Raw genomic sequence first — 25,129 nt, forward strand, 5'->3', positions numbered from 1 at the left:
ATTACAAATGATGCAGTGTCAGTGATGATGTCCCACTGAAAATAATTTAAAATATATTAATTCAATATAGATCCAATCAACTGTTGGAGAGTCAGTGAGCCAGTGTTTTCCTTGCTTTATTATATCCAATTAAAATCAGCCATCTCACCTCCGATACCTTGAGAATAGGAGATTCAGAGCAGAGGAAACACTGTGCGGTTCAGCGGGCCTGCAATCCAAAGCCGTAGTCAGTAGTCAGTAATATGTGCAGTATGATGTCAGAAAAGTAAAGAACGCGAGGGATCGGTGCTTTGTGGATACTGTTCGTTGGTGTTCCATTGAATGAATCCATACCAGCCTGCTTTAAAAACTTTATTGCTTTTCTTATTTTTCATTAAAAAAATGATTTGCACACAAGTGGCTACAACATGAACAACACAATGGATCCATAAGTAATGGTGGCTTCCCCCCCTTTTTTAAGCATGAGGTTTGTTACAGCATTGCAACATGAAGAGACAAACAGCAAGTCATTCTAGATCAGTTTGAGGTTCTGAGTCATTTTTATGTACGTTTGGGTAACCCTTGGTAGCTGAAAGCACTGTAAAGATTTTCTTTAAGGTGCATTATGTAGGATCTTCTAAGCTGAAACTGTACAAATTAGGGGTGGGCAATATGGCAGATATTCTGTATCACAATACTGACATACATTTCCATAATACACTTTGGGTTGGTTTTCCAGACAGGGATTAAGCCAAGTCCGGGACTATAAAGCACTCTAAATGGAAATCCAAATTTCCTTTGAAAGAAAAATACAGTCCTGAACTAGGCTTAATCCCTGTCTGGGAAACCGGCCCAATATGTATCACAATATTCTGACTCTGCATTCAATTTAAAAGGGGAAATTATGCTCTCTGTAAAGAAGCATGGAGTTGGTCAGTCGTCTTTAAGTTCTGACTATATCCATGATATGCTTATACATGTCAGGATAACAAAATGGATCTCAATAATGATACAATATCATCATTTTGCCACAATTCACTACAAATTAGTAGGCAGTACTAATTACTAATTCCATTTTACGGACTAGGGATGCACAGTGAGAACAAAATCATATCAATATAAGCAGATAATTGTTAAAGAAAACATTAATTGGTATCTGAAGGATATTGGATATTGGCATTGGATTTTTAGATTTGACCAAAAATTCATTACCATTCAGGTGTTAGTAGGTAGACATGGCACTGACAGATATGTGTATGAAAAGTGTATTGAATATAGGCATCAGCAAAATATTCCCATCCCTAAAAGAGACTCTTTAAAAAAGTCTGATTAGATTTCTAATATTACCATGCAGGTTAAATTGGTTCAAATGGCTTAAATACGCTGATGGACCTTCATTCCTACATAGTGCACCTTTAAATGACTCCAACTCCTAAAGCCTGAAGAAGGTGAAGAAGCCTGCTCCTCTCCCACAAGCACACATGCTTTAAAATCCCGAAACAGACACAGCCTAGAAGAAGTGGTTTGGCTCTTTTGTTTTAAAAATCAAAGGCATCATACACACACCAGACACACACACACACACACACACACATACACATAGAGTTCTAAACGTCTGACAGAGAGAGGATAAAGTGCTGACTGTAAATGCATCAGGTTGGCATCTGGCTGGCACACAGCAGCGTGGTGAATGGTGTGAAATCAGGACAGCTTTCAGACTATGGGATGAAGACTAGAATACAGCTGATGGGAAAGCTGATGCCCTTTTCAGAATGAATATGAAAACACAGCAAAGAAAATCTGTGTGGAAGCACTTGGTTCACCTGAAAATGGTACAGTATATCAAACAAAGGAGTTCAAGTCTAAAAGGCATGAGAGTGGAGGTTTGAAAGGTTAATGGTACGAGGCCATGGATGGAAGTGACACTAAAAATTGCTCACAATATCTTTCTATATGATTCTATAGCACAAAATTTCCCACTCAGAAAAAAGTCATTAACTTCAACATTTTTACAAAATATTGCCTTGTTTAGTGCTTTCTAAAAATCCCACAACAGATCTGAGATGACACGGGCAAATATAATGACTCTCATGCTGATGCCAATCTATTACAAATGTATAAAAAGCCGTTACATATAAATACAAATATGTACAACATAACCTCCAGGGAAATAGGCATCATTATATCTCGTTTGTACCTTTACAAGAGGATTAGGACAGAACCTTTTATATTAGGGAGCAATATCTGGCCCAAAATGAGATGGAAGGGACTTTCCTTTAGGGCGTCTTGATGAGGTTAATGTAAAAGGGAAAATATTCCAAAACGGACAGTGTGAAATATTTCTCAGCAAAGCAGTAAATCAGCAAAATGCAGCAGCTGCCAGGAAGACCCAAAACTGGAGGACTATTTGCAGCAAAAGCATTCCAGCACTAAAAAACACGGTGCAAATAGGGAGCGTTGGCAGGGAATAAAACCGGTTCATAGTCGAGCTTCTCACTGATGACACCATCGAAGCCAATAAATCAGTGTGTTGAAGGTAGTGAAGTTCTTTTTTTTTTGGTCAGGGCCCTCAATCTGGGAGTCTTCAGTCAAGCTTTAGTAAACAGAAACTCCAAATCAGAAAGTAGAGAACTCTAAATTAAAGAGAGGCATGACGGGTGATAATCCAGGTATTCCAAGAGAGTTTGTAGCTGTAATTGCAGGGAATCGATATCCTTTAGGCACTGGTTCTCCTTTAACAGATAGCTTATAGAACTCCTTTGGTGGTACGCCAGCACCCTGGCGCAGTAGCATTTGCCTTTGTATGGTGACACCAATGGCCATTAATTCCACTAGTTTTTCCAGGGATCTTCTAAGGTGCGTTAGCTGGCAGATTCAATATCATGATGAGAATGCTGATGTTTCAGTCTCATCCTTTTTCTTTCCCTCTCTCTTGTCCCCTCATACTCTCTCATGTTCTCCCTTTAGTACATGGGGCCTTTGATTTGTGGGCCTTTAGGGTTGTACTCCACAGGCCCACTCATACAGTCAGAGGGGTGACAACGGCCATCTTTGCCCTTCTGTCCAGGGGCCCCTGGAGGTCCAGGAATACCGGGGATACCCTGTTGACCAGAGGGGCCTGGTGGTCCCATCTTACCATAGCCAGGTGCTCCAGGAATACCTGAGGGAAAGAAGGGGGGGGGGGGGGGGGTGAGGATATAAATAACTAACAAAAAATGTGGTACTTGACTTAACCTTGGTCGGCTATTATTAGTTAAAGCTGTCTGTAATTCTAAATTATTTGATGTTAGCTATTTAAATTATGTATTGTATGTAAAACTGTAGATATAGGTTATTTGAATGACTGTGACATAACAAAATGTTGCAAAAGAAAGGTCAAACAACTCGAGCATGGACATACTCTCTGTATTCTGACCCATTCCACCACCACTTATCTAAGCTCTCACCTGGAGCGCCTGGGGGTCCGGAATCTCCCATCTCTCCCACACCCTTATCTCCTTTCTCTCCTTTTACACCAGGTGGGCCTGCAGACACATTCCAGTTTTGAGTACAATATTGAGCCCAAGGCATACAGTGTTTATTCTTGTCAAAATCAGGACAGCGCTGCTCTTACCATGTGGGCCCATAGGTCCCTGTCTGCCCTCACGCCCGATCTGTCCAGGACGGCCCGGCAGCCCTGGGGACCCCTGGATTCCTGGGTTTCCATCTTTTCCTGGGGGTCCAGGTCGTCCAGGCGATGCTACCATCTCTACTGGCATCTGAATGCGTGACATGTAGTAGGCCATTCGCTCTGCGGCAAGAAGTAAATATCAAAGATGAATTGAAGATGGAACCTAAGACTTACAAACATGATGATAACTGGATTATTCATAGATTAGTCATAAATATTTTCCAGTGGAGCTTAGTTTGTCTACTTATGTAGGTACAAAAACAAGGTAACCTTTTAAACTCTAGGTTAATTTTCAATCCTAATGCAGAAATAATGTAAATAACTTAGTAATCGTCAGCATACTTTGTGAAGTTCCACAGGGTTCAATTTTAGGGCCTTTGAAACTGACATTAATTATGACAGCAATGTAGTTATGAGGGTGAAGAATATGGGCCAAGAAGTGTGGGCCAATGTGAGTTATTGATCACAAGGTTGAGGGTTCAATACCCCTCTTCACTAAGCTATACCTGTTTAGCCCTTGAGAAAGGCACTTCAACCCTTTCTACTTCAGGGGTGCTGTAGCATGACTGACTCTGGGCTCTGCCCCTTACCTTTCTAAGCTGGGATATGTAAAAAAAAGAAAAAGGTACTAAATTAAAATGTGCTACTGTTAAAGTATATAAGTGTCATTAATGTCATTAATTCCAATTAATTTGAACCACACGAAATAATGCAATCAATCATAATTAAATTTTTTAATCATTTAATAGTCCCAGCTGTTTGTCATATGCACCTTTATAATGAAATTCTCTTGTATTATGCATATGTATTATGATTAGGTACTGTAATGTGAAAGTAATTTATGTGTTCTGCCTCTACTCACAGAGACAAGCTGGCACTGTTTGGGGATGTTTGGGGTTATTTTAGTAACAGTTTCAGCTTTTCCTGGAAGAAATGTGTCTGTACTTTATATTCGAGGACAATTATATGAAAGCCAAGTGACAGCAGAGGTTCTCTCACCATCAAATATCTTTATGACCTGCTGTCTGATAAAAGACCTGATGTCCTCATAGTTGACAACAGCCTGAAAGAAGGGAAAGAATAGCACATTAAAACTGTTGTCCTACTGCCAGACAGTCTATTTTTAAACATGCTACTTTTGCAAAGTTGTTGTTCATGCAGCTGCAGTGTGGTTCAGATAAACTGGTGTTCAGCCTTACATCATTTCCTGGGATTCCTGGTGGTCCAGGGGAGCCAGACTGTCCAGGGGTTCCAGGGCTACCTCTCTCTCCACGTGGCCCTGTTGGTCCCATTAGTCCTCCAGAGTCTTTAGAGGAGAAAGGTCCTCCTCCTGGTGGTCCTGGACGTCCACGCTCTCCTGGTGGACCCCTCAGTCCTGGTGATCCTGCCTCACCCTGAGGAGCGAACATACAAGGCTATAAACTCAGGCAAGTGGTTAAAGGCTAATTTTTACTCCTTTTATGTACAGAAATGAACATGTCCTTTCAAATGACGTAACCGTTACTTCCCACCTTTATGCTGTCATGGACGTTCACTGGACATGGATCATCCACTAGAGGGCAGTTCAGCGTCAAACGTTTTTGACAACAACAAACATGGTGATGGCAGAGAAGGTCGTGATAATGTCTTTACTACATAAAAGAGGCATGAAAGAGGCAGCAGTGCAAACGGCTGTAAACTGTTGCTCTTCATCATGTCCATATGGCAGTGGTCATATCTCACTCGAACTATTGTCTACTGCCCCCACAATTTAAGACAAGACAACCATTTTCACCATTCACCTGTTAAGACACAGATGAAATTGGGCCTCTAGTTGGGCCATTAGTGATCAAATACACACAGTGACAATGGGCCCATGTGTCTGGGCAGTAGGCAGCTGAGCAGGGAGGGTAATGGGTCTTGCTCAAGGGCCCAACAGTGGCAGCTTGGTGAGCTCGGGTATTAAACCCACAACCCTTTCAGAAATAACACAGCGCTCTATCCGCTGAGCCACCACTGCTCCTCAATTTGCAATGGTACTGCTACTTTCTATCCATGTCCGTAAGCTTTCGCAGAATGTCCACAAATGCAGACTAAATAAACGCAGAGTATAGCACTGAGCATAAATAAGCCTTAGGGGTAAATGAGCCTATAGTATCTGAGCAAAACCCGAAAGTAGTGCTCGTTTGCTCAGAAAACCACTACTATTAAACTAATGCAAATAACATCATTATTAAGAAAGTAGTGTAGTGATGCCAGTGTATGCCAATGTGTTCATTTAACCATTTCCAAATATTTCCCCGAGCCCAATTTGAACTGTAGCTATCATCCAATACCTGACTTGGCTAATCAGTGCTTCATTAGGTTAAATCAAGCGTGCTGGTGGTGGAATTAAACAAATAATTGGAGAGGCTGGAGCTGTGATGAGGTGAAAGCTGGAAACAAACATCTACATTCACATTTATGGAACTTCGCTGATGCTTTCTTTTACTGAATTAATGAATGGGGTTTTTAAAAGTTTTGTTCAGGTGGAATATTTTGTTTAAAAATGTTCATAATTAGCTTAGATTAAACGTGATATCTTTGATATTTTATAATACACTACATGGGCAAAAATATCCCCGTAATGAAGCTGTGTTAACCCTCACCCTTTTTAAGCAATTATCTGCTGATCCAGATATGATCTCTAATGTTCAATTGGAATTGCATTTGGCGACGTAAACTCCTATTAACACTTTTTTTTTGCTGCCAGACTTTGTACTGTTTTTTACAGGACTTTTTAATTGTTGGATTTGATTCTCAAAGCTGAAGTTGTTAACACTGTGAATCTCAAAAGATTAGATATGCCTACAGAAGGTGCAGTTTAATCAGTACCTTCAAACTACACTATGATTTTATTAAGTTTTACAGGCCCAGTACAGAGAACATAATCTTCTGCAATATTCACTGTATTTTTTGTTTAACATTAAATAAATATAAAGTATTATAGTAAGTAATATCTGAATAAGTGATAAACTACACATTCACTAAATACACTATTCAAGCAAAGAAGTCCTTGTGGGATGGGTTCCTGATAATATCGCTCTTTAGGCACTGTGATCTCCATGACAAGTCTCTAATCTCCATGGCATAGCAGATGAACAAGAACACCCTCGAAACCAACAGCATCAGTAGCATTAGCGAGTGTAAGTCAGCTGAGTGCCTGTATGATGACAACCTCCTGCTGTGGGTTTGAGAGAAGAAGAAGCTGCTTGTCTACTCAACATCCATGCACAAGCATGTAAAGCCACACAGTTATACTGTATGGCTGAAAGGTGTTGTAGGTGGTTGGCTTTGGAGAGGGCGGAAGTTAACACGGACAGGGTGAGGTGTATGACCTTAACAAAGGAACCGGCTGATAGGTGAACAGGAGTGGGAGGAGAAAAAGGAATCAAGCTGGTTAACATTATTGGAGTCATTGGAGCATGACTACTTCACAACGCCTCAAGAGGGCGCTAAATAAATTGCGATGAGGGCAGAGGGAGCAAAAGTTAGTCAACTTGTTGGGAAGAGAAAACTGCTATCAAAAATGGAAGATAATCAGAAGGTTCTTAAAAGTCTTTGGGTTTTTAAAACATGATGAGGCAAATTTGCCATCTGGAAGAAGGATCTCATCATGTCTGTCAACTTTTTGTTTTTGGTCCATGCAGAGTACTACAATGACACACCCACATTTTGTGGTTCCTAAAGGACAACAATTTATGACTGATTCAACAGATATTATGAAACACTGGGACACTGACCAGAAGGATTACCAGACCTCAAAACCAAGTCTTACTTTGAAACAGCTGGTGAAATGCTGCTTTAATGACGACACTAAAGCACAAGGATGTGCAACCAAGTATAAGAAATTACACTATATGGACAAACGTATTGGGACACCTACTCATTCATTGTTTCTTCTGAAATCAAGGGTATTAATACAAAGCTTTACCTGCTTTGTTTGGAGTAACTGAGTAGACATACTGTGCATGGAAGGCTTTCTACTAGATTTTGGAGCACTGCTGTGCTGATTTGATAGCATTCAGCGACAAGTGTGTTAGTGAGGTCAGGAAGTTGGTTGATCATTGTCCCACCTCCTCCCCAACTCTCCAACTCATCTCAAACATATTGGCGCACCATTATTCTAGAGAACACAGTTCCACTGCTCCACAGCGCAACGCTGTGGAGGGGGGGCTTTATATTCCTCTAGCCCACACCTGTCATTAGGCATTGTGCTGTTGGGTTCATGTTTATCTGCTATTCTATTGACAATACCTCTCTACTGAGAATAGACAATCTGTGACAGAAATGGGTGGCTGAATGCATTCATTAGAAAGGGTGTTCATAAACATTGAACATCCATGAACATATAGTGTAAATGACTGCCTAGCAAGCATATCTTGTAAGCATATCTTATGGGAATCACAGAGTTAACAACTTCAGCTTTGAGCATCAAATCGAACAATTAAAAAACAAAGTCTGGCAGCAAAAGTTGCCAACAAAAATGCTAAATAGGAGTTTACTTCTCCAAATACTGAGAATTAGGGATCATATCTGGATCAGCAGATAATTGCTTAAAAGGGGTGCAGGTTAACATGGCTGCAGCATTTCTGGGATTCAAACTCATGACATCCTGGCAGTGGAGTGAACTCTTAGACAAGTGTGCTCTTCTGAAGCTGTTAATCCTGACAAATTCACATATTAATGTACTGTAATGTAGTTCACTGCATCGCTATGTGATTTATCCATTGAAAGCACAGGAACATGTGAACAAGCAGCCTACAAAATGTGTAGGAGCAATAATAGCATAATAGCTAACATTCTTCTAAAGTCTGTCTTAAACTTATGTTAAATTTGTGCTTAATGGATTTTCTGTCATCTGTAAAATTGATGAATGAAAACAAAAGACTATTTGCAATTTTTACTCGTAATATTTGAGTCTTGTTGGGCTATTTTTTGGACTATGCATGCATGTCTTATATGTATATACAGCATTTTTTAATAAAGCGCCAAAACAACAGAAAAAAAACAGACAAACCTTCTGTCCATGTTGACCAGCCTCTCCTGGCAGGCCAGGTGTTCCCTAAAAAGCAGATTAGGAAAGTCAGCTGAAACAAAGAATCATCAAATTCGACTGAACTATCGAGTGTAGTGACCTCACCGGGTCATGGCTTTAGGGCCTGATCAATCAGAAACGTGACTTACATCTTTACCCACTGTACCATCACTGCCTGGCTCTCCCTGAGTACAGACAAATGTAAAAACTTGATCAACTGTTATTCCAAAGTATTAAGACTGAAACACAAAGGTTACAGCATGAGGCTCACAAATTTGTAATAAACTGCAAGTACAGACCATCTGTCCTGGATGCCCAGGGGCCCCTGGAGGCCCAGGCATTCCTGGCAGCCCTCTCTCTCCTCCTTCGCCCTTGTCACCTTTAATGCCCTACAGATTGACAGAAGGCCAGAGTCAGTTGAATAAGACAGGAAACCAGCCTAGAGTGGGATATCATTAAGCACATTATATAGGCTTGTTTGACTTTTGCTCACTCACCAAGCCAGAAGCTCCAGCTGGTCCTGGTTGACCTGGGGGACCTGCAGCACCCTGTTCAGCGAATTACAAACTATTAATACCACATATTATTAGTATATAGTGGACTATCATAGAAGCACACATTCTTTTAGGCTTACCAGATGTCCTGGTGCTCCTGGTGGTCCTTGTGGTCCTGGTGGTCCAGGATCACCCTAAAATCAATAGTGAAAGTGAGCGAAGTGAAAATTAAGATTTGTTTGGTGTCCAGATTTCGCTTCTTTAGTTTTATATTGGAGCTAAGAGGCTACCATTGCTAGAGAACACTAGATGGTAACCAGTCACCCAAATATTTTTAAATATAAATCTGCATTCATGTGTCTCTCAATCCATTCAAACATCCAGGTTATTAATATTAAAAAATGTTAACACACATTTGTGGATTTCTGGTTGGATACAGTATGACTTACTGTGAACTAGGGGTGGGCAATATGACAATATGATACACAATATGCTTTTATGAATATATTGTTGATATCTGCAGTACTTTCAAAACACAGACTAACTGCACATTTCATTAGAGGGAGTGTAATTAGTCCTGTTTATTTGGATGGAGTAGGAAGGAGTATTTGGGTCTGGATTTGTCTGCATGACACAAAATATTGTTTAATTTGTTTTTTAATTTTATTTGTTTAAATAGTGATTAATATTGTGTATCGTGAAAATGTCTTTAAATATTAAGTTTTTTTTTTTTTACCATATTGCCCAGCCCTACTGTGAGCTATACAAAATTCATGGGGTAGGCTAAAACCTGGCACAGTGTTATAATGTCCCCATAGTCTGATTTCCTGTTTCCTGTGTCCTGCAATGTTTCTTATTTTTATTCATGAACATATTTCTTCAGATTGGAGATTAACAGTTATCAATAACAGCTATAAGTAGAAAAAGAGTCTTGACAGTTGTATGTGGCCTGCATATGCCTGCATGAGGAATTCCCCATAATGCCTGTTGTCTAAAAGGGCTGTCCCAAGCGTTCAGTAACACTGAGGTTTTCTTCGTTTTTGAGCTAAATTTTATCCAATTTAAACTTGGATAAGATGTGAGAGATGTAATGTGAGCCTTGTATTTACAGAAAAGAGATGGGTGAATATTGACTGACAACATTTAGGACACCACAATGCACCAAACCCATCTCTACTATCTGGGTACATTTGGGCAAAGTTTTTTTATTTTATTTTAAAGAATCACTGGGCTCTTGCTTTTAAATGTGTTAGTTCACAGTGCGACTTTCTGAACTTATTTCAGCAGAGAACCAAGGTTTTTGAACTCATTTCAACCGTATACCAAATATTTCCTTTCTAGGGTGCGAAGCCTTAGGGGGCAGATATGATAGTGCTCACCTCAAGCCCTGGTCTTCCTGCTGCCCCAGTTGGGCCCTGTGGTCCAATATCTCCCTGAAGTGCAAAAAAGAGAGAATAAAAATTAAAAAAGCAGAGACAGAGAGAGAGATGAAGCAGCAAAGAAATCAAATACTACAATGAAACCAAAAGGTGCAAAAGATACCGGTTTAATGAGATAACATAAGTAATGAAATAGATACCAAAAACAAGCAAACAAAAAAAATCTCCCTACTTTTAGTCCTGGGAAGCCTGTATGACCCTTTATGCCCTTGAAACCCTGCCATGGAAAATAGCATCATCAGTCATATGCAACACACACACACACAGAGCAAGTCTAGTTTAATTCTGAATGTTTGATAGGGGAATGTCTGAACTGTAATATTTATAAAAAAAATATTAAAAATGTCAAGCTTTGTGTTCATTGTGCATACTGGTATTCCCCTGAGTCCGGCAGGCCCAGCTGGACCTGGATCACCCTGAAAGACGATAGAAAAGATTTAAGAATTACATCATTTAAAAAAGGGATACTCCCCCCCTTCTGATGGCATACACTATATTGACAAAAGTAATTGGACAAAATAAAGTATTCTTCCACAATCAAAGGTATTATAATCTTGTGTTTGTTGAAGTAACTGTCTGTACAGTCCAGGGAAGGCTTTGATCTCCAACTACCCAACACATCCTAAAAGTATTGGATTTCAGAGAGAAAAATATTTATTGCTGGGGGCTTTATACCCCTTTAGCCCACACCTGGAATTAGCCAATAGGTTCATGTTTATCTGTATCAGAAAGTCCTATTCTATTGGCAATATATTAAAGCAGTCAAGCTACAAAATATATGTTGAGCTGTATCCTAAAATTGCTGATGGAGGGTTCCTGACAAGTGTGCTAGAAGTATGGATCCATAAACCCGTAAAGTAATATTACTGTGACAGTAATGAAGAAGCTATGAACTTATAATATTTTAAATATCCTCTCACCCGCAGTCCTGGTTTTCCGTCCTTCCCATCGTGACCTTCAATCCCAGGAGGGCCCTACAGACAGACAGACAAGGAAATCACACCTATGTATGTATAAACGATTGTAGAGAAGCAGCAAAACACTGATGGCTGCAGCGGTCTTGCGGGTAGAGACATTGTGCCGTGTACATCGTCACTAAATGCTTTTCTTGGACTCAGTGCCAGGGCAGGGCTATTCTCTTGGGGATGCAGAGCTGGCCTTGCTCCCAGCCTCCCACACAGGCACAGATGCTAAATTAGCTTTAAAGATGCCACAGTTCCATAGCTTCCTGGGTCTGGCCCCTCACCTGTATGCCTGGGCGTCCTGCAGATCCAGGAGGGCCTGGGGGTCCTTGTGGACCTTGGGCTCCAGGGCTGCCCTAGAGAAGAGAAATAGAAAGAATTTAAAGAGCTAGGCTCACCACAAATCCAGTCAAGCATTGTTAGAGATTCAGTTAACAGATTTTTTGGAATTAGATTAATAACAATATGTAGGTGTCATGAGTTGTCCTGAGGCTGCCAATAGGGTCAAAATACTAGTATTCCATGCGTTTGAAATTTTGGTCTGTGAAAATATTCCATAGAAAAAATGATAAAAAAAAAAAAACATTTTTTTTTTCAGTTGAATGACAATGAATTACAAAATTTGAATAACATATTAAATATTAAAGATTGTACAGATCATAACATCTATATAATATTTAAATAGATCATAACTTATTTCATAAAATAGCATAACAACAGCAGCAGAAAGTTACTGTGAGCAGGCCAGTGCCTGTTTTCACTGGTTTTGATGAAAATGTTTCTCAAGAAACAAAGCCAAACATGTAAGTATAACTAAATTAAATTTCATGTAATCCTGTCCATGTTCATTTTTTTTTAAATAAAAATTTAAAGTGGTCATGATTATTTTTAGTTATTCATTATGACTAAAACACTGTGGCCACACAGTACCACTCACTAGTATTTTTGTGTTTGTGTGCTATGACTGTCTTCTACAAATCCACCCAAGAATTTTCTAAGGGGTTCAAGTCAGGCAACCGTGACGATCACTCCAGAATCTTCCAGGACTTTTTCTGAAACCAAACCTTGGTGGACTTATACATACTGGAGGTATGCTTGGGATCATTGTCCTGTTGAAAGGTCCAATGCAGCCAAAACTTCAGCTTCCTGACAGAAGACATGACGTGTTCCCCTAGATTGGTTTATATCACTGATTTGGCCATATAATATGATATACCCATAATATTTGCTTTAGGATGTATGATCTGTATGGCTCCAACTCACAATTTACATACCTTAAAGGACCTGCTATAACATTTTGGTGCTAGATACCACAAAATACATTTAGAGGTCCTGTAGAGTGATCTGTTTTGGCAACAACAGCATACTAAGCAGGTGGTCATTTTGGCTTAAAGGTTTGGCTTAAAGGTATAACACATTGATATTGATAATCATTATAATAACTCTGCATGGTCACAGCATACAGTACAATATCACGTCAACAATCACTTTGAATAGATACATTAACAATATTGTTACTTGCCGGTTCTGCCTTTGGCCCTGGTGGTCCAGTAGGACCAGCTTTTCCTGGAAATCCTGGTGGTCCCTGAAAAGATAGCAGCAGTTAGACCTTCAGTTAGACTGTGCAAGTTACACAGTCAAGCAATACATTGATCGGAAATAATTGATTGTTAATTATGTTCTACCTGCTGTCCTGGGAATCCTGGTGGTCCTGGGAAACCCTACATAAAAAACAACACCAGGAACAATTCTTACTGGGGATTCTGCAACACTACAACTACAACACCTTTCTGTGTAGTTCTTGTCATACCTGATCTCCCTTTGATCCTAAGGGTCCTGCCGCTCCTGCTTCCCCTTTGGGACCCTATAAGCATACAGGCATGTTTACATCCAAGCTAATAAGAATATACTACAGACAGAGCTTAGACCTGTAACTTCACTGTAAGCACATTTGAAATCTTTATACACAAAATGTCTAACTGTAGGAAGGGTGATGGTGTTCTTACAGCTGGGCCTTGTTGTCCTTGAAAACCTGGAGATCCTGGTGGGCCCTGTACAAGCGAACAAAAATGTTTTTTTTTCGTTAGTCTGTTTTCACTCCTTGTTCGATTAACTGAAGCCTGCTCCAGAGGTTTGGGTTTTTGTGGCGCTGCTTCTTGTTTATTTGTTTCGGTCGGTTTCACACTGCAACAGCTAAAGTGCACCACATTTCACATGTGGGTGTTCAGGGACTGTTCAGGCATTTGGCGTGGATACAAGTGCTATGTTACCCATACTTTTACTGATGCCAAAAAAAGACCTTTAACTTCTTCTAGCTTATGAAATTCATATCTGCCCCTCGCATATACTCTTGATACAAATGTATTATCATATCATATCGTACTAAACTGCTCAAAACCACAGCAGCTTCTACATTCATTACAGTCATAACAATAAAACCAAACCTTACATGATCTTTCCTCAGATGATCCAAAGCCAAATGCACTGCTGTTCTAATATTGTATTGCGTTATGTGTACAGTGGAGCGGATGGATGCGCTCCCGTGTCTGCGTTACCTTCTGGCTCTGGAGTCGTTAGCCATACTGTTTATAACGTTGACATTTTCTGTACTCCATTAATCCTCTTTACCTTCATAGAGTTAATGACTTCCCACCTGTCTGGCCTGGAAGACTGACCGTGGAGCTTACCTACTTCCCGCGTCAGACCAGCTGCCCACCCTCCATCCACTGCTATATGCCCCCCTCTATTCCTGACTATGCAGACATTTACATGGACTCGCATGCTACGATTATCATTACCACTATTAATCATCATCGTTTCTTTTATTTTTTTTTAACATTATAACTTTATTATCTTAATTATATTATATTCAATTCTGATTATATCAACACACCGGACCAAACAGTTTTATGAGGAGGATGGGTCCCTCTTGTGAGTCTTGGTTCCTCAAAAGGTTTCTTCTTCCAGCTCACTGGTGCTTTTATGTCACTTTCTTTAAAGAGACACACTTCTGCTCATTTTAATATCAAATTAGCTTTAATATACTGAATTTAACAGATTGGAATATTGCAAAGAAAAGGGTCCTTACTGATTCTCCTTTTTGTCCCACAACTCCTGGGCTGCCTCTCTCTCCTTTTAGCCCCTAAAGTAGCAAACAAACAGTAAGAATGGATCAGAGATTAAGCCACACAATTCACACTAAACCCACTAAACCTGTATGAACAGCAACCAGTATGTACTAGGGTTAATTCATATAGACATCTTTTATTAAGACTTATAATTGCAACACACCCTAAAATATGCTATTTGATTTTTCTGGAATTTCACAAATTTCACATTTCATCATTACCTTGATTCATCCCCAAAAAACAACAGAATCAGTCAGCTAGAGCTGTGATTGGTTGAGATGGTCTCAGTAAAAAAAGTACACAGTAAGCAAACATTTAGTTAGAAGGCTCAATTGCCAATGTATGCAATTTTATGTACTAGAGGTATTGCAAAGACCAATAGCATGATGATGTTTAACAACCGATGTCATATATTTCTAACGTTTGCCAATATTTACAAAAATGGACAGTAGTGAGAACACAAGACATAAATGTGACATACAGGAAGTCCAGGCGGTCCCATAGTTCCTGGGTATCCAGGAATTCCAGGTGGACCCTGTTAAAAATAGAATAGAGAGGAATCACTTATAGAATAATAGAAAAATGCTAATAGATCTATAATAGATGTCAAATATTTGTTACTATATGTCCAAAAGTATTCAGACACTGTTCTTTAAATTCAACTTTTGCACATAGGTGTTCATTGTATATTTTTTACAGATATGCATTGGCAATACAATGGGATGTTCTGAAACAGTCCTCTTGAGCCCAAGGTCACCATGCCCAATGCCAAGCATCAGCTAGAGGTGTATAAAGCCCACCAGCATTGAGCTGTGGAGCAGTGGAACTGTGCTCTCTGGAGTGATGGAGCTCCATCTAATACCTTTCAGATGACTTGAAGTGAGGTTTATGATCCAGAACTGATCATCCAACATCAGCTCTCACTAATGTGCTTGGCTGAATGCAATCAAATGCTCAGATGCCAACATTTGTGGAGTGTAATGTAAAGGGTTCACAGAGAAGCACAGGCCGTTACTGCAGCAATTCCCCAATAATATTCCTGATTTCAGAAGAATCATTGCATGAGCTTGTGTCTATAAAATTATGGACAGTGTCAACTTCAAAATCATAACCATAACAAAAACAACAAATATACACTGACCTGCCATAACATTAACACTGAGTATGTGCCATCACAGCAGATCTGAGCATTTAAAGCATGGACTCTACAAGACCTCGTAAGGCATTCTGTAGTATCTGGCACCAAATCTTTGGCAGCAGATACTTTAAGTCCTGCAATTTGCGAGGTGGGACCTCCATGGATTGCATCAATGAGCCTTAAGTGTCCAAGAGCCTTTCACCAGGAGATTATTCTGACCCAGTCTAGCCATCATAATTTGACCCTTTAAAGTGGATTAGATCCTTAAACTGCTCATTAATCAATGGGTGGGATGTATGCCAATATATCCCATCCCTTGACAGATGAAACTCTAGATAAGGATAACCAATGCTGGTCATGGCTGATCAGTGTGCATTCACTTCAAACTTCTTTGACCTAAAATGTGTCCAAGAAGACAACGCATATAAACAGACGTACCTGTTCCCCTTTGTGTCCAGGAAGCCCATGTGATCCTCTCTCACCTTGCTGACCCTAAGATACAAACGATAGCAAACAGAGGCTACTGAGAGAAAGTATGACAAAATGATGGACTGTTCACGAATATTAACGTGTGCCCATGTCATGAGATGCACTGCCGCAGTAATTTGACCATCAAGCACAGTTTTAAAGTGGCTGTTTACAGCTCTCTCAGATAGCCTATGTTCTGCATCATGATTTGAGGGGATTATAATGGTGCCTGCAGTCTTGCCTTGCAGTTCAAATCTCATTTCTGCGAGCTCGGCGCTAATGTGCTACGCTGGATCCTGACACCATCTCATTATTTACTTCCATAGCGAGGCCTGGTAATGGGGTGAATGAATTATTGATCTCTCCTCTCTTGTCATCTGTATTCCATGTAAACAAACAAATGATGCAGAGATATTACCTTTATTATCGCGGGACAAAATGTGCCCATCGGCTATTGGAGATGCATAATGAAAGATATGTGCACCTGCGCTGAATCACAGATAAGATTATCCATTAAAAGTCACCATGCTTGTATATGTCACTAACATCGCTTAGCGTACTCTCTGTGATCACTTCTGCAAAGAATTCAGCATGAAAATCCTAAGCAGGGCGTAGCAGGTACTGAAATAAGGCAGTATTTGTTTCAAGCCAAGGCGGTTTCCTAAAAACAAGCTCATGAAATGAAAAAGGCTGCATCAAAATGATTTGGCACAGACAGGGCATTTGGGCATCAACAGGTCAGTCTTTGGGTCAGTCTCAATGCTCAGAACAATTCACAATGGAAGCAGGGATGGCAGGGTATGAGGATTTCCTATCATGACATCCTTGAATAAAATGAAACTATATCTTTCAGGATTATTGCTGCATTGTTTAAAGGTGTCCTAGAATGAACATTTCGGCATAACTGGCGAATTATATAGTCTTGGCTTATTTTATTTACGCCCCCAAAATTTACATACACCCAGGCCACTAGCAGAATATGATATTGCTGATAACTATAACACTGGAGAGTAGCACATTACTTCCAAACTCTGCTAGTTATGGGAATATGGGTTACTATGTTGACTAGGCCAGCTGGGGATGCAGACAGGAATCCATGCTAAGTTAAAAGCTCATGCTACCCAAGTGGCTTTTACCGTCTCGTCTCTCCAACATCCGCTCCCTCAGAAACAAACTGGACTACCTTAGCCGACTACCAAACTGGAGCTAACCACAAATCGGAAGTGAAAACAAATGTGCTATGCTATGCTACGCTATGCTATATGGCTTTTGTGGGCAGTCGCAGGTGACATAAACCAGCCAACATAAGCAGAGCTCTTCATTATTATCAGGAGCCACCATAAAAGGACAATCAGCATGTTTGATTCTGAGGCAAAATAACAGGGTTGTAAATAGTCTTGTAAAACCATATCTGGGCATTTTTGACCCCAACTAAATTCACATACTTCCCAATACTTAACAACTTCAAATACTTATTTTTATATGACACCTAAATTAGTGATGCACCAATATGGGAATTCTAGTTTTAATACCATTTAATTCATTTTTAAATGTTGTTATTCCTATACATATCTACTGCGATATCTGTTTTGAAGGATGGCCGATTTCTGTTCTTAATGCGTTAAAACTGCACTGATAATCCACCTCAACAAAACAATGAGGTAAAGACAGCCCTCATTCATCACAGCACACAGACTCAAGCCAAAATCAGCTGAGGAGAAATTAACCTATGAGAACAGAGGGTAGTAGAAGTAGACTTCCACAGTATGCTAATTAAACACACTTAAAACACATTACACATGGTATAATTATCACTAGGATTTATCTCACGATGTATCATTAAAGCGACCCCATCCACAGGAGAAGGCTAAACGAATCAACAGCTCTGTGTTTCTGGCAGCTTCTTTGTGGTCCTAAAAGCTTGCTGACTACACACACCACCTAGGGGTTCGGTAACACATTTAGTCAATCTGCAGATCAATGCTATATAAAATTTCAATTCAGGAAACAAGAATCCACAGCACAGGCTTACTGTTCTGCTTTTCCGCGCTAATAGGAAAAGCACAAACAATGAGAGGAAAGATCAACAATCGTCAGGCCAGCAGTTTTAAAAGATTCGGAAGGAGACTGAGGGAAATTAGAGGATGCGGATAGTGCACACCAGGCATTAAGCTGGGCCACACGGATAATAGAATCCATGCTGAACTCATCACTGAACCCGGATCAAAACAGTGCAGAGGGAAATAGCCTGTCAGCAACGTACCCTTGCTGTTCAGCCTTACAGATTTTCAGTAATAGAACAAGCGTGAAAACAGAAGAGATTCCCTTTGTCTTTTTGACATCACTTTGATTGAGTATACAAGATATGAAACTTCTGATCAGGACCACAGGCCTGGCAGGCAGTAAGGTAGGCAGTAAGATAGGCTTTTTGTATGTTTGTGTAAAATATTTTAATATACTGATGCATTCATTTAAGGTGCAGTGCACTTACAGGTAGACCAGCAGGACCTTGAGGACCAGGGAAACCAATATTACCCTAAAAAAGAGACAGGACAGAGTAATATTTACTAATACTGTGTAGTATTGTGTGGAATTGAGACATAGTAAATTATAAATTAATAAAAAAAAAATACATATAGAATGTGGCATTTGATGAGATGTGGCCTAACTAGCACATCCCATGCCTTATCTTTTATTTAGTCCTTATCTCCATCTGCAAATCATGTTAATCAAATGGCTCATCACTGAGGGCGTTGCAGTGTTAAAGCCCAACACTAGAGGGCTCTGTGACCTCGCTGTAAAAAAAGCCAAGGGCGTTTTCTCTTTTTTGATCTTTCCTAATTGAAAACACTGAACCTGAAACAAAGTAGCCCCTGTAAACAAGCAGGGAGCTCCTGGATGAAATGTTAATGGCCAAATCAGAGCATGAGGAGCGTTTCAGCCTCTGCTCCTCTTCTAAAAACAGGGGCACTTCCCCTCCGTAATGCTCATGTTTGCACCGGAGACCTTCGGTCAGGGGAAACCATGGCGAAGAGAAAAACACAATAAATAATCTTCCTTTCCTACTGAACACCAGAGAATGAGGATAGATCTCCAGTGGTGATAATCAGGCAATGCCGAAAAAAACCACAGAAGCACTGAACAGACTTACCGGGCTTCCAGGAAGGCCAGGAGGACCTCTTTCACCCCTGTCGCCCTAAAAGAAATAAATAAATAGAGAGCATGGTGACAAAGTATTACAGAACACGCAGTAACACTGCATAAAACATACAGTATACAGTGTTTCCCACACTTTGGTCATACTTGGGTACCCTGCCTCACCCCCAAGCATTTCGATAGTCGCTCAAATGTATTTTGACCCTTTTCGCCCACAGAGAAAACATGTTATAATGTAGTAAACAAACAAGGGTATACAGTGTCACTGATGCAAAACACTGCTCTTTTTCCCTGGAGTCATCTCCATGACCTAAACCTTGACTTTCCAAAAAATCCATGAGTTGCATCTTAAAACACGAAAGGCTTAACATTCATTTATGCATTGCCTTATAGGAACACCCCAATAAGTAAACAAATGCTGTGATGAATTTGGATGTCCATATATTTAAATAGCCTCTGCAACCCCTGTGGTGCTGCACTAAGGTTTGTGACCTTTAGGAAATATTCCGGACATGCTGTACAGCAAAGCATGCAATCATTTCAGTATGGCAGGTCTTTAACAAAAAAGCAATCTGTATATTATACAAAGAAGATAACATACTGTAAAGCAACATATGCACACAACATACAGCCATGTAAAAATAGGTAATTTCATGAAAATCTTTGTCTTTTTTTTTACATCTGGACATTTGATCTTGATCTGAACAATACTGAAAGACGGGGCAATATAACTGAACATATACAACTTTTTAAATGCATGTGAGGAAAACAGCAGGACAGCAGGATAATTACATTTTGGGAGATGGACCATGCCTCAACTTCTTCCCCTCAGCCCTATATACACCCTACATCCTCACTTCTCCTTCATGTTGTGTCAATACTAGCAAATTACTACTTAAAATACCTACAATTAGAATCAGGTGCAGCACATCAGCTGTTGATGATTAGAACATGGGTATAGAGGACTTTGGAGGAGTCTGTCTTATTTAAACCGCAGACATTTAGTTTGGTTTGCTCTTGATTGGGAAAGTGAGTGTTATTACCATGGTGAGATCCAATGAGCTCTCTTGAGGAGATGTGTATGAGTCTGGGAGGAATTTAAAGGATCTCAGAACAATTAGAGATCAGCCGTTCCACTGTCTGCTAAATAATTTACAAGTGAAACAACTGCCAACATGGCCAGTTCAGGCCGTCCTAGCAAGTTCAGTCCAACTGCAGACCACACAAAGCATGAAAAAGTCTAAAGTTGAGTTGATCTAAAAGTACGGCATGTACCATTAGGCAAGACTAAATCTGGCAGAGAACATCTAGACAAAACAAACTTTTAAAGCAATGTGCTTTGGCCACCAAGAGTTTCCTCCTTGCACATCTCACATGAAAATCAAACTTGTGCCATCTCTTTCTTTCCTAATAGATATTTCTTCTGTTTTGTGGTTGTATTACCTCCATCTTTCATCTCCATCCAAGATTAAATGATTAGGATATTAAAAAAGACAAAGGTTTTCATGGGGTGTCCTATTTTTTCAAAAGACTGTACAGTACAGCACATTACATGGATATGGGCAACATACTACAGTACACAGTAAGAGTATGTGAATAACATAGAACAGTACACAGTGAGAGTATGTGAATAACATAGAACAGTACACAGTGAGAGTATGTGAATAACATGCTGCATAGCAATACCAAGGTGCAGAAAGACAGCAAGGACCACTGCCCTTGCAGCAAATCACATGCTGAAATCCTAAAATGCACACAGTACAAATATACTGATAATGAATAAGCCTCTGTCGTGACAGGGCAAAATTGGCAAGTCCTGCCGAGCATTCGCTCTCACCGGATCTCCTTTGATGCCCGGTTGCCCTGGGATACCAGGCGTCCCTGGCACACCTGTGCAAGCATTGTTGTTGCTAGCCTAGGAGAGATTAAACAGGCACATGGGCACTACATTACAAACATCCTGGGTTGACTTAAGGACATGCTGAGGCAATGGCTGCCTCGCAGGATGAAAGAACACTGTGGTTAAAGATAGCTTCCGGATAGCTTTGCGTACACTCACAGGCCCTCTAGGTGGTTCCTCTCTCTGCAGCCTCTCGAGACACTGTGGAAACAACCAGAGATTGTATTACAAGCTCATTCATATGCAACTGCAAAACGAGCTGAACCTGCGCAACGGTATATCAAGAGAGAAGTGTGACCAGGAGCTAATTTAAATGTTTATTGGGCGGCCGGCTGCAAAATAACACGCTTTGCATCAGTGCTTGCATCATCTACGTCTGGATAATGCAGGATTTTGCAGCTTTCAAGTATAATATCAAAAAGAAAGTTAAAACAGCCAAGTCAACAGAACCCCAAAACCACCCTCTGATAAAAAAAAAAAAAAAAAAAAAAAACAGGCACTAAAAAGCCCCCTCACCCGCTCACAGCCATCTACGGAAATGACGCCAGGCTTGCCCTGATCTGACTTCTCAACCTTGTCAACCACGCCGGGCACGCCTGGCAGGCCTTGGGAGCAGTCTTCACATACCACCTACAGCAGAGCACATTAAAAGTTACACACATAGGAGCCCCCCTTTAAAATACAATTGCATTAATTAAAATGCATTGAATTGCCTCAAATGTGTATAAACATTCCACATATATAATATATTACATACAGACACAGTCACTGCAGAAAGCAACTAAATTTAAAGACACAAATGTTGAAGTCTTTCAATTTAGTTGAACCAAAAATTGTACACAATTGAATCAAGAAAAATTCAATGTATCCTGTGTTAGAAGTTATTTAGGAAACTGAGCTGTTATAAGAACCCCTGTATATGATAATGATAATAACGAAAGCAACAATAATTAAGATAACTATGCAACTTTCTTGTGACACGCAAAATTGCAAAATATGGCACACGTGGCACCTTGGTCAACATCTGTTACTTTTTAAATAGTTAAAAAAGTAAAAGACAACCTGATTTCCAAATATGTATAAAGACATATTTTCACCAAGATTATCTTTATATTTCCATAATAAAAAAGATGAGGGCCATGTTAAAAACTTCAGCTCGCACCTGCTACCCTGTCGTAGTACATTGTGGATTATGAAGTGTCATATTTGTGCAGGTGCACCAGCTTTCCAGAGTCTACTACATCTTCCTGAAGGTCAGGAGGCTTTCAGAAAGCTTTCTTGGTCTTCGAGACCTCCACTTGACCTCCACCATCCCAGTTTAACTGCCATGTCCTAATTACATTACAAACTAAGGAAAGGGCTACCTGGAAACAGGCAGTTTAGAGGAGCCCATGACTGTTTAGTTATTTAAATTAGTCCTTGATTGAGTCTAAGACTGCTGAATTTTAGGACAAGGTTGGAAGAGTCTAAGAGCTGATATTTCTCGGGGTGCCCAAGCGTGTACATGGTGCTTGTATCCTTTTTTCACTCTAAAATTGGACAAAACAAAAACACACTAGTCTTGACTAGAGGTTCTTAAACCTTTGCACATCACTGTGTCTATGGGACAAGTGTGTACAAGTGCATGTAGAAGGGGGTCAAATAAACCCCAGACCTCATCAACATGACCCATGCTACAGGCCCCAGTGTAGTACATAACACTGTTATGAGAGTTATGAGAATGTGGAATTCCTAACGTCCCCTTGGGTGTTGATGCACCCTACAACAAATCTTTTCCTTTGCTCTATAGGCGTTTTCACACCTACGTTCATTTGCTCTGGACTGAATCAGTTAACAGGTTTGTAAACTTGAAGCGTTTTCACCTTGGTTTGGTTTGTTTTCACACAGGGACAAATTCAAGTGCACCAAAATGCATCACAACCATGTGAGAAAGTTCTCTCTGTCTATTGGCCAGCTCTGTCTGGGGCGGGAGGAAGAAAGTAAATACAGGAAGAATACAGGTCCTGTGTTCTGGACTAGTGCAGATTTCTGTGCAATTTAACATGGAGCAATGGCAGAAATAGCATTTGCTCATGGCTGTAGTAGCTAGTTATCTGGGCAATATACCAGGTTAACACCTGGCTATGGAAGCGGTTTAGCTCAGACTGATTTTCTCACTTCCGAGTTGGGTTGGAAATGTCAGATCACGTTTTTACTTCAAACAAACCGCTCCAGAGTTCGTTTGGGACTGGGCCAAGACCACCTGCTCCCAAGGTTGTTTTTGGTCTGCATCCAGAAGCACCCTAACAGTCAGCTGACCTCTCTAAAATGTTCTTTCGTAAGCTCTAGGTTACTACACAACTGCCGAGTGTCCATTTCTTTGGGCACTCTGAGTTTTATCATGGTGTGAAAATAAACAGACTGTGCAGAAGATTGAAAAGTATGGGCCTTTAACACAACATGCAGAGGGCTGGCACATTCTGCCTGGCAGATGACTGACAGACTGATGCGCTGAACCAAGGTTAACTGGTAGGACATATCCGAGCAAAGGCAATTGTTTACAAACATGTAACGAGTCTTGTGTTGTTACTAACCTTTACGTTGATGGGAGTCTCATCGTTTGGAGAAGGAAAGGGGATCTACAGAACGGAGTCAAGACAGAGAGAGGTAAGTAATGGTGACAATACATGCCTATATGTATTGTTTAAGCTGTATTACTGCTCAGAATTAAAAAAAAGTTCAACATAGCACACACTGTTTACATGGTAAATGTTATTGTGTTGAAACATCAAGTTTGAAATTTTTATGAAGATGAAAATTAAAATAAGAGAATATACATATATTTATATACATATTTCAATATGAAGAATAGGCCTATTTAGTACTGTAGCATGTGTTTTAATTAGCAGCAAAAACAATGCCTCCGGTTTTTATTTTACGAGATAATGAGAAAGCTCTGCTTGTTCTCCGGCAAATGACTATTATTTATCACATGGTTTAGCGGTTCTGTTTTTACCACTACAGTTTGGAAAACAAGTGTTTCACATCACACAGCAGTTCAGGAGGTCATACAACTCACATCCGCCTGCTAACTCTTCCATAAACACCATATTCAAATAACTAAAAACACCACAGGGTAGCCACACATGTCTTCAGCAAGCCCACGCATAGCACACAGGCCCATGTGTGTCAGTACAAGCAGGTGTGCGCAGTCACTGGGCGGATAGGAAGTATTTCTCCTGTCACTTCTGGGTGGTCGGAAGCACATACCTGTATGACTCCACAGTTAAGAGCTGTGGTTTGTGGTTTCACAGTAGGACCTTTTGTCAAGGAGAACATCTGCAAATTACACTCTGCCTGCTGCACTATCTATCTAGTAGCTAGCTTGTTTGGCCTGAACTGCTGTAATCAGCAAGGGTTGTAATTTGTGCTTAGTAATGAAATGATCTGCTGTGCCTTCGATTAAATGTATGTGCAATTACAGAATCTCCTGAAGTGACAAATCTTCGTAACTGCATGTCAAGGTGGAACTAAAAAAGCAATGCTAATCTACCTCTGTTTCTTTGACCTATATTTGAAGGTTCTGCGTCAGCGCATATGCATTTTTATGAGCTACACTACATGTCCAAAAGTATTCAGACTCCAGCTGTGGAAATGTGCAACTGTGTTCTCTGAGGCGATGTGTTCCCAACAAATACTGTACCTTTGGGATGAGCTGGACTGGGGCAACATTAGTACTTGTGACCGAATCATCAAAGAC

At 40.2% G+C, this 25,129-nt stretch overlaps 1 protein-coding gene across 4 annotated transcripts in view; it reads right to left on the reverse strand.

Annotated features, from left to right (window-relative positions):
* Nucleotides 1-337: 337 nt before the first annotated feature.
* Nucleotides 338-25,129, reverse strand: part of col16a1 (collagen, type XVI, alpha 1) — a 111,071-nt gene continuing 86,279 nt past the window's right edge. For all 4 annotated transcript variants that reach the window (XM_072675940.1, XM_072675941.1, XM_072675942.1 and 1 more), the window contains 28 exons: nt 23,964-24,008; nt 21,907-22,020; nt 21,550-21,591; nt 21,328-21,405; nt 19,486-19,530; nt 18,826-18,870; nt 16,305-16,358; nt 15,210-15,263; nt 14,689-14,742; nt 13,607-13,651; nt 13,411-13,464; nt 13,286-13,321; nt 13,123-13,185; nt 11,885-11,956; nt 11,559-11,612; nt 11,010-11,054; nt 10,811-10,855; nt 10,579-10,632; nt 9,340-9,393; nt 9,203-9,253; nt 9,005-9,094; nt 8,855-8,890; nt 8,688-8,732; nt 4,849-5,043; nt 4,649-4,712; nt 3,593-3,769; nt 3,426-3,503; nt 338-3,139 (listed from right to left, as the gene is read on the reverse strand). In XM_072675940.1, the coding sequence (XP_072532041.1) occupies nt 2,943-3,139; nt 3,426-3,503; nt 3,593-3,769; nt 4,649-4,712; nt 4,849-5,043; nt 8,688-8,732; nt 8,855-8,890; nt 9,005-9,094; nt 9,203-9,253; nt 9,340-9,393; nt 10,579-10,632; nt 10,811-10,855; nt 11,010-11,054; nt 11,559-11,612; nt 11,885-11,956; nt 13,123-13,185; nt 13,286-13,321; nt 13,411-13,464; nt 13,607-13,651; nt 14,689-14,742; nt 15,210-15,263; nt 16,305-16,358; nt 18,826-18,870; nt 19,486-19,530; nt 21,328-21,405; nt 21,550-21,591; nt 21,907-22,020; nt 23,964-24,008 (1,986 nt within the window). In that variant the 3' untranslated portion in view covers nt 338-2,942. The remainder of the gene's footprint in view (nt 3,140-3,425; nt 3,504-3,592; nt 3,770-4,648; nt 4,713-4,848; nt 5,044-8,687; nt 8,733-8,854; nt 8,891-9,004; nt 9,095-9,202; nt 9,254-9,339; nt 9,394-10,578; nt 10,633-10,810; nt 10,856-11,009; nt 11,055-11,558; nt 11,613-11,884; nt 11,957-13,122; nt 13,186-13,285; nt 13,322-13,410; nt 13,465-13,606; nt 13,652-14,688; nt 14,743-15,209; nt 15,264-16,304; nt 16,359-18,825; nt 18,871-19,485; nt 19,531-21,327; nt 21,406-21,549; nt 21,592-21,906; nt 22,021-23,963; nt 24,009-25,129) is intronic.

The sequence above is a fragment of the Salminus brasiliensis genome, chromosome 3 (assembly GCF_030463535.1).
Source record: "Salminus brasiliensis chromosome 3, fSalBra1.hap2, whole genome shotgun sequence".
In the NCBI taxonomy this organism is placed as follows: Eukaryota; Metazoa; Chordata; class Actinopteri; order Characiformes; family Bryconidae; genus Salminus; species Salminus brasiliensis.